The sequence below is a fragment of the Etheostoma cragini genome, chromosome 2, assembly GCF_013103735.1.
Source record: "Etheostoma cragini isolate CJK2018 chromosome 2, CSU_Ecrag_1.0, whole genome shotgun sequence".
NCBI classification, from domain to species: Eukaryota; Metazoa; Chordata; class Actinopteri; order Perciformes; family Percidae; genus Etheostoma; species Etheostoma cragini.
In genome coordinates this window covers 28432315-28447016 of record NC_048408.1, presented here as the reverse complement: position 1 = coordinate 28447016, position 14702 = coordinate 28432315, and the positions used below count along the sequence as shown (strand labels likewise).

Genomic DNA, 14702 nt, shown 5'->3' with positions numbered 1-14702 from the left:
AAGCCGATTCCACATATAATTGGTCCAGACCCGGGAGACAGTGGATTCTGATTGGTTCATCTGGCTGTCTATTTATATTACAATAAGAGGGATTGTATTGGACGGCTGTTCCTGCCAGCAGGTTGCAGGCCAGTGTTTTCTTTTTTTTCTTCCCATAAACATCAAGATAATACAACTTTTTTTTTTTTAAACACCACATTCAATTTAAGATGTTGGATTTGGATTGGATTTTTTTCAATTAAAATGAACGTATTTATCCCTATACTATTTACAGCCTGATTCATGTATTAGGATGTAAATAGTTATATATAGTATATTATAGACATGTAGTGGGTTATATTGTTAATCAAGTTATGTTTACTATTAAGAAGTGTTTAGCCTTATTGGGACCTTAATATATGCTTATTGTCCCTGTCAAACAATTAAAAAAGAAAGAAGTAATATTGAAATTGCACTGCAGGCCTTTTATAGCAGTATGTATAGATCTCTCTCTCTCTCTCTCTCTCTCTCTCTCTCTCTCTCTCTCTCTCTCTCTCTCTCTCTCTCTCTCTCTCTGGGGTCACAGGAGCTCCGTCTGTAGGGACTGGACGTGGGAACTGGAGGATCGCCATTTCAAGTCCCTGTACGGGCCTATGAACTGTGGTCTGGTAGCTGGGGGGTTGCCAGACCTCTTGGGCACTGCTGACGTGCCCTTGAGCAAGGCGCTTGCCCCCCCCAACTAATTGGAGCGCCTTTAATAGGCAACCCCCTCTCTCTGAAATCTCTTCTAGTGCATGTATAATGAAGATACCTTGACTTTGATGTCCTGATTGCGCATGTATTTTGGATCTCTGTGTAAAAAATATAAAATGTAATTTCCCTTTAGGGATAATTAAAGCAGGTCTTCTTCTTTGTCAGTAAACTTTTGACAGAAACTACGGACACTCCTACTTCATAAGATATAACTTATGTGTAGTGGGCGTCAGTCCCACATGCAGTTGGCTGAACACAACGTAATGAGTCTCGAGCCTAATTTGGACCTTAATCTCATTGATCCTTAACAAGTAAAAAAGAAAGTAGTGCAATTGAAATGACACTGAATTCATTATGCAAAGTGCAGCAGTAGCAAATGTCTCTCTTGGGATAAAGCAAGTATCCTTTAGTTCTTAGTCCTGAACAAGACACTGAAGTTGGTCCCGGGATGCTATATCTATATATAGCTGTCCACTGCTCTAAAACTTAGGATGGGTTAAAAGCAATTTCAATTGAATTATACTACATTCTACTGTAGGTATCTGACAATTAAGAAATATATGAGTGATTCACATTAACCTCTGTGACAGGGCTGTAATACCACCTAGTGGACATGTGCAGTGCACATTCCTTGTGCAGTTTCTTGCAATTCATCTTATCTCTGTACCCACAATCCCTTTCTTCCAGACCTGTGCCAGAGACCACTGCTCTCCATTTTTAACAAGTGAGTCAACTTGCCAGGAAATACCAGATGTCTTACAGTCTGTTGTTCAGCCTATTTTTCCATTTCTTGGAACTGGCGGGTTTTTCCTTAAATAGAGACAACGTTCATTTAGCTTTGATCCTGAGCAACTTCCAATGAACAGAACAGCAAGACTCACATAGAAGTAAAACAGGCTCAAATAAGCCAAACAAAGTGCCACATGTAATTGCATTTGAAAATACATAAATACACACAACCACGGATGTTCTAAGCTAAGTAAAGTTGGAAGATATGTGTTTTTAGCCTGCAGCAGAAGATGCTTAGACCTTGAGCTGTGCAGGAGCGGTCAGTAAATCAACGCACATTCTTTAATAGTGTCACAATGATCCGTTCCTTTATTGCATAACACCAACAGCAACATAAATAAAACTTGTTTTAAACGTAAAGAAAAAAACGTTTGTCTCACAAAATGCAGTTGAAAAATAGTGTGCCCTTCCACTCTAGTTGTACACACACCTTCACCTGTCCCAGGTTGAGGTCTACATACAGTGGGGCTCGAAAATGTGGGCACCCCAGGTAAAAAGTTGTATTAATGTGCATAAAGAAGCCAAGAAAAGATGGAAAAATCTTCATATAATATGTTACCATCATTTACACTTTGAAAATAAAAGAAACCAAAGAAAGGCATCTGCAAAAGTCTTTTTTTGACTTCTTTATGCACATTAATACAAATTTTTACCTGGGGTGCCCAAACCTTTGAACCCCACTGTATAGAGTTAACAACATCACATCAACATGATCTACAGTAATTATGATCAGCATCATTCGAATATACAGTAGGTGTCAGCATGATTACGAATTGCATGCATGTGAAGAGGTATTAAACAAAAATCAGTGTAATGGCGTCAACAAGCTGTCTCACGTTTCGAAAATAATTACACACGAAAAAACCTGTATTTTAATTATTGGAAAGTTTATGTTTGATGTTAAGTTTACCTATAGCCATATTTAACATCTAGTGTAGGCCCACCTGTTCCTAAACTGATTAATTAATTCCAATTAGGCCCTAATTTAAGTTAACAAAGATACCAAGTTATAGCCAACTAAATGACAGACTTATGTCAGTTACACTTCAGCTCATTGTAAGAAAACTATAGCAAGCTAAGGGATCAAATCAAATTACATAAAGACAAAACACAGTAGGCTGGAGGAATTAATCAAGCAGCAGACATAGGAGACCAGGAACGTTTTTGATTTAGAAAAGAGAGATTTAATTGGTCATAATGTTTTGTTTAGCATTTACTCACTAAATCCTGAAGAAGTTGAGAAGACATGTAAAACACTATATAATAAAATAACTATTTTTGTTGTTGCTGTTTTAAATGTATACGGCGTCCTTTAGTGCCGAGAACGCCTTTAAATACATGTATTATGATTACTATTGTCAAAACGCTAATTGTTAATTTAGTGGTTGCAACCGGAAGTCGTCTTCTAATTCTGCCCGTCATTGTTTTATTGTTAAAGTGACTAGCGGAAGTCGTGTGTGTAGAGACGGGCAGCGTCCACAGTGAGTGGAGGTGGTTGCACGGGCGGAGGAGGTGGGTCAGCGGGATAATTTCCACACGAACCGGGACACCCTCACCGGCGAGGTGTCAGCAGTAAATGAAGATTGAAGACTTGTCGTCTTGTGTGGTGTGACAGTTTCCCTTTTATTTGGAGCGTGTGCCGATAATGCTGCACCGTAAAACCTGATGAAGTTCACCAGAGATATCTGCCGGTTGCTGGGCTTAGGAGGGGGTGAGTACGCTGCCAGGCAGCCGGGGACAACTGTTGGTTTCTCAGGCAAGTTAGTGCCATAGCTCGTTAAGTTATGCTATGTGGAGTTTAACTGTAAATAACACTTTCATTTCACAGCCTGTAATAAAACTGAAAACGCCATGCTGAAATAATACATTTCACAGCCTATAAATAACGTTAGACATATGGGTAAAAAAACATTAAAATTGCCAATTATAGGCTAAAGTAAGTTCTATTTTGAGCCTGTTTGCTAATAGCAAGTTTAACAGTTAAATAAAAATGTAGCTTAAAGCTAACGTCTCTGCTAAAGGGGCTCATATGAATGAATGCCGGTTAAATTGTGTGGCTTTTTCATGGTTTTTGAATTTTAAATCATAATTTTTTTTTCTTCATTCTTTTAGGGTTATATACACTATATTTAGGCTATTTAGCCTATTAGGCTATAGGACACAGAAAGCATTTGTTATTTCGTTGTTGTGTGTGAACAACAAATTGTGGGTGACAGTGAATGAATGCTTTGTGTAAATACCTGTTTCACTCAGCAGCACACAGTATTTCACAAGTAAAGGGTGCTTGTATTTGCCCAGGCTGAATGTGAAGAAGAGCTAGCTTTAGCTTTGAGCTCATTAAATCAGTGTTTTGAAGAAGAAGAAAAAAAGGATTTCTGCAACCGTCAACAGGGTTAGGGTAGGTACCATTAATGGGTTAGGGTAGGTACCATTAATGGAAAAATGCATTATATTATTTACTTAATGTATGTGGTGACATGACCAACTTTGCAATTATTCCACCAAGTAGAGCTGGGACGAGGGACTCTTTCCCATCTCAACCCTACATCCATATAAGACATGAACCTGGCATTGGGACCAGAGGAGGTTTAGACCCGAGACGCCCCAACTCAAGCTTGTTTCTCGTATCTGTGTCACGTGGGCTCCGTCATGCATCTTTAGCATCTTTAGCATCTTTAGCCACGCATCCTTAGGAGACTAGCAGCAGGTCCAAGTGTAATAATTCCAATGAGAGAAGTGAACTTGAACACAAGATTACGAGCGATCCTTTCACCTCATAGTCACCAAAGTAGATATTGGACCCATTTCTCACAAGCCCGATATCTCCAGAACATTGTGACATTAAAATGGCATTTTTCAGACGCACGCTTCAGGAGAAAATTAACTTTGTTTGAGACCTGTTTCCATTTTAGGACAAACTCTTGCAAGATCTGGCAACACAGAGAAGCTAACGTCCGCTAACGTTCACATTCAAAGGCCACGGCTTTTTAGGAGACAGGAAGTGTGTACCATTTCATGCCATTGGCCATGCTTGAAATGTCTTTCGTATAAAGGATCTTTTTTTGCACCAGCCCCAAGCATCCATCTCTTGCACCAACCTCAACCCAGTGTTACCCTAACCCCAACTAGCCATCTTTGTAGTTAGCTCTTACTCCAACCATGGAAGGCCACTTAGTGACATATTGTTGAAAAGTTAAACAGACTAACATACAAGACCTGATGCTATCGAAGACCAGGACAGAGGCGTCTGCTCGCTTTAGTGGACTTCTTTAATTGGTTCGCCTTCACCGTGCATATTTATGTTTAAACCCTTTATTTTGCAACGTATCTAGTTGTGGGATGCTGCTGTTTTTTGTGTTTCTTTGTGTTTGATACATACAAAAATGATCAATTTGAGCAGAGCTAAGCTGTGCCGGTGTTGGTAATGTTTAGACTGAGCTGGCGGTATGTCATTAACCCAACAAGAGATATTTGACTGGGAAATGAGTTGTCATCACCCCACAGGAATTTCTAGAAACTGGTTTGACCACAGCTGCAACTTTAAGTCTCTTGCTTGGTCAAAGATGATTGAAAAATAACTAAAAGTCAAAAAATGTATTTTTTGTAAGGGAGGTTGAACCAAATGTTTTTGATTGCTCAGCCAAATCAAAAGCTAACATTACATAAACATTGTTGCTATGCTGTTGATACAGTACCCTATATCTAAGTTGTAAATCTATTGAGCGCCACAAAACTCTATAAAGCTGGTTATCAAAGTGAGTATTAGGAAAGATATGTCAGATAGGATTCTTGGCTAAAACCTGTGAAAAGCTACTCTCTTGTAAGCAACATTGTTGTTGTAAATGACTTCAGGATTTCCCACAGTTTTAGTTTTTTAAAGGGGTGATATCGTACACAGTATAAGAAATGGACAAGTCTTTCTGGTAGCTGTGCCAAGAGAAATCTCAGTTTTTCCTGATCATGCAGAGACAGAGATCGAGGTTTATTAGAAGATAACATAGGCACAGGCTAATTATTGCTAAATAAAATGCTAGTTACTATTTATAATTGAACTTAAACCGGTAATGTAAGTCCAAACTTCTACTGAAATTCTACTAGATGTCCGTCACCATTTCTGGGGACTATGGTTACCTGGTCCTCAGGTCTCTGCAGGGTAAATCCAGACAGCTAACTAGACTATCTGTCCAATCTGAGTTTTCTGTTGCACGACTAAAACAATTTTAAAACTTTTGTCCCACCAAAACAAGTTCCTTCCTGAGTGGCACGGTTTGGGATTCTCAATTGTATTTGGTTTTTGAAGAAATGCCGATAAAGCAGAGCACGTTTTTCTCCCATCCCAGAATGCTGTGTGGATTAGCAAGACCACTTTGTCCATAACAAGTAACACATTTCTCACAATACTGCTTTTATAGTTTAAGTATGTAGAGAGCAACTCCCCCTCTTTTTCTTCTTTTTTTTATCCCTCTGATTAAAACTTTTCTTCTGTGTTGTGTCTTGTCTTGTTGTGTTTTGTCTTGTGCTACTTTCTCTTATCTTTCTGCTTCGGTGCTGTTTTTTTCAAGTTTTGTTTTGCTTGTGTTATCTTTCTTTTTCTTTCTTTGTATTTTAAAAAAACTTTTTTTTAACATTGAGTGCAGGGGACTACAGAGGAAAAATAGTCTTTTGGCTAATTCTTGCATTTTTAACCCATGTGAAATTATGCATTTTGTTAATTTGCACTGTCCCCATTTATAAATGCATTTTTTTCTCCAAATCTATCAATTAATCCAATGTGTTTTTGTGTCAGATCACCATGAGACATTGTTCTCAGTGCACTTTACAATTAAAGGCACACAGACATAACAGACTGCAACAAAACAGCTGAACAGCATTTAAGCAGTAATGAAAAACAAGATGAAACAGTGCACATAAAGGACGGTGTGTTGTGGTTGGTTGTATTATAATGAATGGAGGTGGGTTCCCAATCTAGAGTTAAAAATCTGGCCTCCTGCTCTTGAAATGTACTACGGATACTGCTCTATCCTTTCCCCCCATTAACATGAAATTGGTCATCGTATAATATTCACACTGGATTTGAAAATTTGGGGAAATGAAAAAAATATTCTCAAGCTCTATATCGCTCTCCTTTTCTTAACTTGTGTTAAATGTCTCCAAATCTTCTCATTTCTAAACTTTCATGGTCCATATTCTCTTCAGATGATTTATTTCTATTCCTCTCAAAATGTATATATGTCGAATGTCTATTATTCAGTGTCACGTATCATTAGGGAACACAGCAATGGTACCTTTAAGTGTCTTTCCCTTTGACTTCATGGCTCATTAATCAGTCAAACCGGCACTGACTCATCCTCTACATTTGTCTTATTAATTGAGTTTTCTTACCATGATGTTTCTTGCTTCCGCGGGAGATCCATTCAACTGAATTCACACTTTGCGGTTCCTCGTCCAAGTGGCTTGTATAGTGTTTCGTTTTTTTTCCAGATCTGTGCCTGCCTTTGCTATGACGGTGTGCTTTTTGGTTAGATGGTCATCTAGAAATACAGAACATCTGACCCACGCAGCTTCCTGGCCTGTCTCGGTAATTCCGTTAGTGAAACGTATTACAATAACCGGCTTAGTTTCTGGGATGGCATGGGCTCATATTTACTTATCTTTACTTTGAAAGAACAGAACCACCTTATTTTTTTAATAGAACGGACATTACTTAATACCACAAATGCACAAACTAAAGCATGCCAGTTCACCTCCTGGGCACTGCCAATGTGCTCTTGAGCAAGGCACCAAACCCTCAACTGCTTGGGGTGCCTTTCCACGGGCAGCCCCCCCCACTCTGACATCTCCCCATTTAGTGCATGTATAGGTACTGAGCATGTGTGTGTTTTTCAGTCTTGTGTGTGTAACAACAGCAGAGTGTAAATTTTGGATTTCCCCTTGCAGAAATGATAATGTATACATTATTATTATTATTTAAAAAAAAAACAATGAGCTGCAGACAAATGACTAAAAAAAGTTCTTTTATTTATATAAACTGCAAAACAATAGCTGTGTCCTCTAATTAAAAGTGCAACTGAAATTGTATATTTAAATGAGAAATAACCTTTGTGTTTCAGTCTTTCATAACGCCAGTTTTGCAACAACAGTGTCGAAATGATCTTCCAAGGATATTAGTGTCTTGCCTTAGTTAGTCTTGCATTGTAATAATCTGGCTAGTCTGCACAGCATTCTGGGATGGGAACAAAACATGCTCTGGTTCATTGGCATTTCTTTAAACCAATCACAATCGTCTTGGGCAGCGCTAAGCGCCGGACGGAGCAACGGCGCCGCTGCAAAATAGCCCCGGGAAGAACTGGTTTTGGTGGAACGTGAGTACGTTCAAGAGTAGTCAGTAGCTAGCTGTCTGGATTCCCCCTGTACAGGTCTGAGGAGCAGGTAACCATAGTCCTCAGAATCCACCCGAGTTTAAAAGTCCAGCACAAAGAAAGCGGAAGATGACAGACGTCCGGTAGAATTTCCAAAAAAGTAGGGCTGGGCAATAAAGAGAAAATCAAATATCACAATATTCTTGACCAAATACCTCGATAACGATATTGCAACGATATTGGTTGACCATTGGTGCTTTAACAAAATCTTATTTACACATTTTTGATAAATATTCTTAAGAATTGATTTAATGACTTAGTGTGTAAAGGTAAAAAATAGAACAGCTAGAACAGTCTGGCAAGTTCAGAAAATGACATGACTTTACTGTAAATCTGAGACGATATCTAGTCTCATATCAATACAACATTGATATATTGCCAACCCTATGTAAAACTCACCTAAAAGTTCTGTTCCTATAACAAAGTCAGCAGAAATTTGAAGGAATATCAGACTCAACTGAAGTGACTCATGAATTACGTTATGAAATGTAAATAATCATAAGTCAAATTCATGTCTGCAGCCTTTCTGGTTAGACATGCTAAACACAATCTTCTCTTCCTGTCATTTATTCCTTCCAGACATAAATGAGGTTTGTCGCAAATTAGTGTGAGTTTCCTCCCGGGTTCATCAAGCCACTTGTCCCTGGACTGTCTCACTCGGGTGCATAATGCTCCTCACTTTGCTCTCACTTTATCTCACGTGTCTTCATAGGCGGCACTTGATATTTATTTCATTTTTTTAAAGAAAAAAACCCTCCGTGGAAGGACTCGATCTACATATTTCTAGGGCTGCACAATATGAGGTAAATATCTAACTGCAATTATTTTGACTGATATTACAATATGATTCACAGTATTGGAGGGAATGATTGTTTTTTGTATATTATTTTCATTGAATATTATTAACATTGAATAAAATTGAAAGGGATTAGAGTGTGATTTTTGCGAGGATCTGTACCAAAATCATTATTTTTTTTCTGTAGGATATGATTTGTAGGCTGGGACGTCTCTGCAGCCCCACAATACTTCATTCAGAATGTTTGACACGTATTTTGCCATTAACAAATATTGCATCCCCGTGCGATTTGGATATTCCACTAATCCATATTGCGATTTCTATACAATTTCGATTCACTGTCCAGCCCTACGTATTTCCCAAATTTCTTATGATAAACACACATTCTTATGTGTTTACTGCTCTCAAAGCTTGATAGAATAAGCATTAAAATGTATTTTTTTAGAAATTGTAGTTTGAAAAATCTACTTAAAGTTGCTCCACTTTACAAGATTTTAGCAACTCCAAGTGAGTTTGGTCCAATGAAGACTGTGAGATTCAGTTAAAAGCCCTGAAAAAAAGCTAGTAAGTGGACCTTGAGTCCAGATAATCTTGTCACATTAGTAATCCGAATTGTTGCAGCTCTGGCTGTGATAAAGCAACACATCTGTCAAACCGTGAACCGTTTCGGAATCTCACATGAAGATTGATGATATCACAAACATTCACATATTTAATTGTGATTAATCACATTAATGTCATCGTTAACTCGCAATTAATCGCGCATTTTTATCTATTCTAAATGTCCCTTGATTTCTTTTTGTCCCATTTATATTTTCTCATTTTGAGGCTCTTAACATAAAAAGTGGATCGGCTCGCTTTGTGCAAATGTTTTTTTATTGAAAACAACACCGGCATATATCCTATGGTAGTGTTTAATATCACACTAACATTCTCTCACACAATGTAACACTGTCCATCAATAAAAGGGTAAAAAAATATCTCGACGCTTGTCCACCAAGGGGTATTTCAGACTGGACGTGCTGTGATGATCGTTCAGTTTACAACGACCAAAACACACAGATCACTTTGGTCAATGGAACATTTGGCAACTTTTAAAAAGTAAACTTTCAATTCAGAATCTCATTGGCGTCCTTTTTGTCTTCTCACGCTCCCCAATACACTCAAAACGTAACGTTACTACTCTTTGGACTGCTCGCGAGCCCAAACGGCGTGTGTGCGGCGTGCCTGTTGTTTTGTTTCCGGTCTAGCTAGATCCAGTGTGGTGTTGTAGTTTTTCTAACGTTACTAGTTGTAGCAACAGCATGTGAAAAAAACAGCAAAGTTTGCTAGGCCCAAAAAATGTTAATCCCGTGGTTAAAAAAATTGACCCCCTTAAAATGGGTTTGCGTTAACGCCGTTAATAACACATTTAACTGACAGCACTAAAATAAATATAAAGATTTAGTAAAAGTTACTGAGCCAGGTCTCAGCACAGTGTAGTTTGTCTTGTGTCAGCATAGAGCGAGTGTAATGTTGATGAGTCAGCGGGAGCACTGCAGTTTAGACCTGCATACCTTTCTAAGCATGTTTCATTTTGTATTTGTTTCTGTTTCCTTTTCTTTGGGTGTGCCTGTGTGTTTGTGTGTGATCTGTTCAGTGAATTGGCCGAGGAGGGGCAAATGACACAGTGTTCACCACAGACGCTCATTATCTCTGAGTTTCCTGTTTTCTGAAATGATTTGCCTAATGAGAGAGAGACAGGGATGCAACCATCTCAATATCATTCGTTTTGTATTCATGAAAATCAAATGACCTTTTGGTTAGAGCAGGACACAGAGTTCAGTGTTTCCATTATCAGGTTTACATAGTTTTTAATCTTTAATTTGACGTAGCTGTTTATCATGAATTTCTTAAAGCTATGGTGTGTAGTTTCTGCGGCCCCCCACGGGGAAAGTAATGACAGAAAAACTGTCTGCGAGTCCACATGATACAAGCCTTCTGTGACCTTTCCTCCCCAGACAACACAATCTTCTGATCTTAGCCATACTGAGACATACAGAGAGAGGTGTGTGGAGCGGTTAGTCTTAATTAGCTTTGGAACAACGGCTTGACTGTTAACGGACATTACTGTAACGGGTATTAATACCAAAAATGTACAGCACGTACTCAAGATTTTTTTTTAAACGAATGGGAAGTTAAATCAACTAGAACAAATCCTCTCTGTTTTCTGAAGTGCTTCCATAAGTCAACATGTCTTTCATGGTTTCTCACATTTAAAGCTCCATCACAGTCTTATAACAGTATCTATTTTTCTTAAACGTGCATTAAGTAATTTTTTTCTCTCCTAATTGCTGCCATTCAATATGTGCAATAATAATAATAATGCTTCTTTTAAACTCCTTTTTTTTAGTGTCATTTAAATGTTAAAATAACCCTCTGTAGCATTTTTTAAAATCTTTTTTAAAACTTTTTGTTTTTAATTCAAGCAGTATTTATGAGCCAGTGGACTGACATTTCATTCATATGTACACTTTACAGTGGAATGACAATAAAAAAATATCCATCTGTCAGTTCAGGGGGCGTAAAGTCTTCACTGGATTGTGAAGCAGGCACAGAAAGTGTTGGGTTTTATTTTTAACAGCCGGTTTAATACTGAGAAAAACGTCAAAATAGAATCAGATGAAATGACGTTAACGTTGTGTGAGAACAGCACTGCTGTTAAAAAGACACAGTGAGTGTTGCACAACTGTTGTTGTGTGGCCTCCACTGGGAGCAACCTTTTATTTGTTTGTACCGACAGCCGTATTTGAATGATAAGTATTCAATGATAAGTATTCAATGATTATAAGTTTATTACAGAATTCAATTATTGTTGGTGTCTTGTAGCTTTGTCTGGTCTTTATTTGGTGTCAAAATAACAGCTAACAGGCTACGTGTGTTACGTTTTGTGTGTTTGAATCACTTTGTGTCATCAAAACATTTTCCTACACTATATCACTGGACTGTATTGTTAGAAGTTGTTTGTATCCTGATCATTTTTTCCAACACAATAAAAAGCCTTGTAACCCAACAAAGCTTGACGTCTTTCCCTTAGATGTTGCATTTTGAATAATCTGTAGGAAGTGTGCCTGTGGCCATGAAGTCTCTATTTTTCCCAAAAGTATTCTCTTTTTTTGTTGTTTCCCTGCACATAAACAGAAAGAGTAACTATGATGTTGAGAGAAGAGAGATGTGTGCGTTTTAATATTGGTGTGTGTTTGAAGGAGGGGAGGAAACTGTCAAGGCCACCCTGCCCCGGCAGCCTTGAGAACCAGATTTTAGCCCAGGTGGTTTTCATATCACACAGTAACACACGGGTTGTTACACAGAGCTCTTACTTGACTGCCTCCTCCCTTCAACATTTCTGTAGTCAATCCTTTAACGTTCACTCCATTGCCTTCATTGTAACCTACCAGTGCATGGCAGCACTAACGAGAAAACCGTGCAAGTCTTGCTGACATTTTGCCAATTACATGCCTGAGCTCACATGCAAATAACTTGGTGCTGCTTGTGGAAACCTGGCGAGTACTTTTTTAGTTGTCTTTTGTAGTTCACGTTAAAGTTTCCACAGTGTTTAATCTGTTCAATTCAGTACAATTCAATTTTATTTAAATAGCGCTAAATCACAACAACAGTTATCTCAATGCGCTTTCCATAAAAGAGCAGGTCTAGACCGTACTCTGTGATGTTATTTACAGAAACCCAACAGTTCCCTGTTGAGTAAATATAATGGACCGAAGCTGAATGAAAACCAGTAAGATGTCACTAAATCACGTCAAAATGCATGTTCAGCGGAGAAGTCACCGGGCTGCAGCAGATGAAAACCAAAATGTTTCAGATTATTCCCCATAGTGTGTTTTGTTCGTGGTTGTAGGCTGGTCTACGTTAAAATTGGAGCCTGACCAATATTATTGGCAGGCCGATATACAGTATTGGCATACACTATTGGCATTTATAGTGGACGATATGTATGAAATTATTCAAATAATCATTTTATAATGACAAATAAATGAATATTTAAAAAATGAATTAAAAACGGACATTCGACCATGTTATGAGTGTTGGTGTTGCATAGTTTGTCCACCAGAGGGCGCTCCACACCGTCCCTGTTGGATTTTGTTTATGTGTTTTTGTTCAAAGTTTCACATCTTAAGTTTGTATTTTTATACATTTTTATTTACCAGAACTTTAATATATTTTGATGTTTCTCTGTTCTGTTGTTACAATAAAACAACTTAAATTATTTTAGTGAGAACTCGTATATAACTACAAATAACTAATGTTAGGGAAACCTGTTTGTTTTGTTACGCATTTCTTTTTTTTCTGTTTTTTTTTAAATATATATCGGCCGATCTATCAGAATATCAGATTTTTTAATTTACCAAATATTTATATCTGTATCGGCCTTAAAAATCCTTTATCGGTCGGGCTCTAGTTAAAATCAAAACAATATGCAATGGATCAGAGACACTTGTGGAAATGTTTTGCCTGCGATACACAGATTGTATCGCAGTGGCTGGTTGTGTAAGTATCTACAGTATTAATAATATACTGTATGTTAGACTCTCAGCATAACTAAATTATTCCTCCGGGCATGGAAGCATGCATGCTGGTTTCACATTCTCAGACTGAAGGCATGAGTGGACTCTAGACGGACGTTTGCTGTTGATTGTGGGTTTTTCTGAATGTAGCGCAAACTGAGGTAAATGTTTTTAACTTGATCAGAAAAAAGTAACCCTCATCCCAAAGCTGTATGAGCAGTCTGGAGGAAAATAACAGGAAACAGCCTGTCGAGATAGAAGGAACAATCCGCTGGACTGGAAATTGTCAACTTGAAGATGTTTCCTTCGCTCATCCAAGGGTCTTTTTTTAGTTCTGCTGACGAGAGGGGAGCCCCAGGTATTTAAATTTCATGGAGTTGTTTACACCACGATGTTACATGAGTGGATGTTAAGGCCCGACGACAGTGGATAATCTTGTCTCAGCGGTCGTTCTACTAGCTGACCAAAGGAAGATAATCTACAAAGACTTGTGGAAGTTTTAAGATGAATCTGAGTCTGAGATTTCCAACACACACACAGGCACGTGTTTGTGCATGTTTTAAGCAAAAACACAATGTTTTTTTTTCTTTTCTTTTTGGCCTGGCCGAACGTGAGATGGAGGTGTGCAAGGCGATGTCAGCGGACGCAGTCCCGCGGGTCAGATTGTGTCCACTATGCACGTTCATCGTGCCTAGTTTAATTACTCTGGATTTGGCCACTAGCAAATGTTAAAAATGTTTAAATGTGACATTTTTAACAAGGACACTTTAAGTGTTCAGGCTGGTAAGTTGTACCCCCCCCAAAAATGATCTGATGAAACTATATAAGTTTCTTTAGCCATGTAAAGTCTCTGGGAAACGTCTTACTGAGTCAGAGGAGTGCAGTTCCACTGTTGGCCGCTGAGTCCATGGTTGCATTAAAACATCGGGCTGTCCCTGGGGGCTTGGGTGGCTGCTTGACCAGCCGACCGGACGTTATGTGGCAGTATTAACGATTCCATTTTTTAATTTAGAAATATGAGATTGTGACTTAATTTCGGTCAATTTTGATTTGAAATTGAAATCGTGACACCTTAACAAACTTACTAACTTGTAACAACAGCACATTGTAAATTAAGGTTTGTTTTCTAAAAGAGATTTTAGGAATTACAAAAAGCCAACATCAACCTTTTAAGGTTTAGCGCCAAACTATCTCTTTAGACATTGCTCCAGAGAAAACGTGGACCTAACTGTACAGAAAGCTGAGTTTTGATTTTGATATGAAACACATGGGGATCAGTTTAATGCTAATACCTTAAAACAGTTAATTTAAGAAGTTATGTGAAAATGGCCTCAGACCTCTTAAGAGCTCACTGCATACTGTAAGGAGTATTCTATAGGCCGTCTTCTTGTACAGTACGTGATT

General features: G+C 38.2%; 1 protein-coding gene across 2 annotated transcripts in view; it reads left to right on the top strand.

Moving 5' to 3' along the window:
- Positions 1 to 2972: 2972 nt before the first annotated feature.
- Positions 2973 to 14702, top strand: part of LOC117962056 (stress-induced-phosphoprotein 1-like) — a 31359-nt gene continuing 19629 nt past the window's right edge. For both annotated transcript variants that reach the window (XM_034901107.1, XM_034901104.1), the window contains exon 1: positions 2973 to 3232. In XM_034901107.1, the coding sequence (XP_034756998.1) occupies positions 3187 to 3232 (46 nt within the window). In that variant the 5' untranslated portion in view covers positions 2973 to 3186. The remainder of the gene's footprint in view (positions 3233 to 14702) is intronic.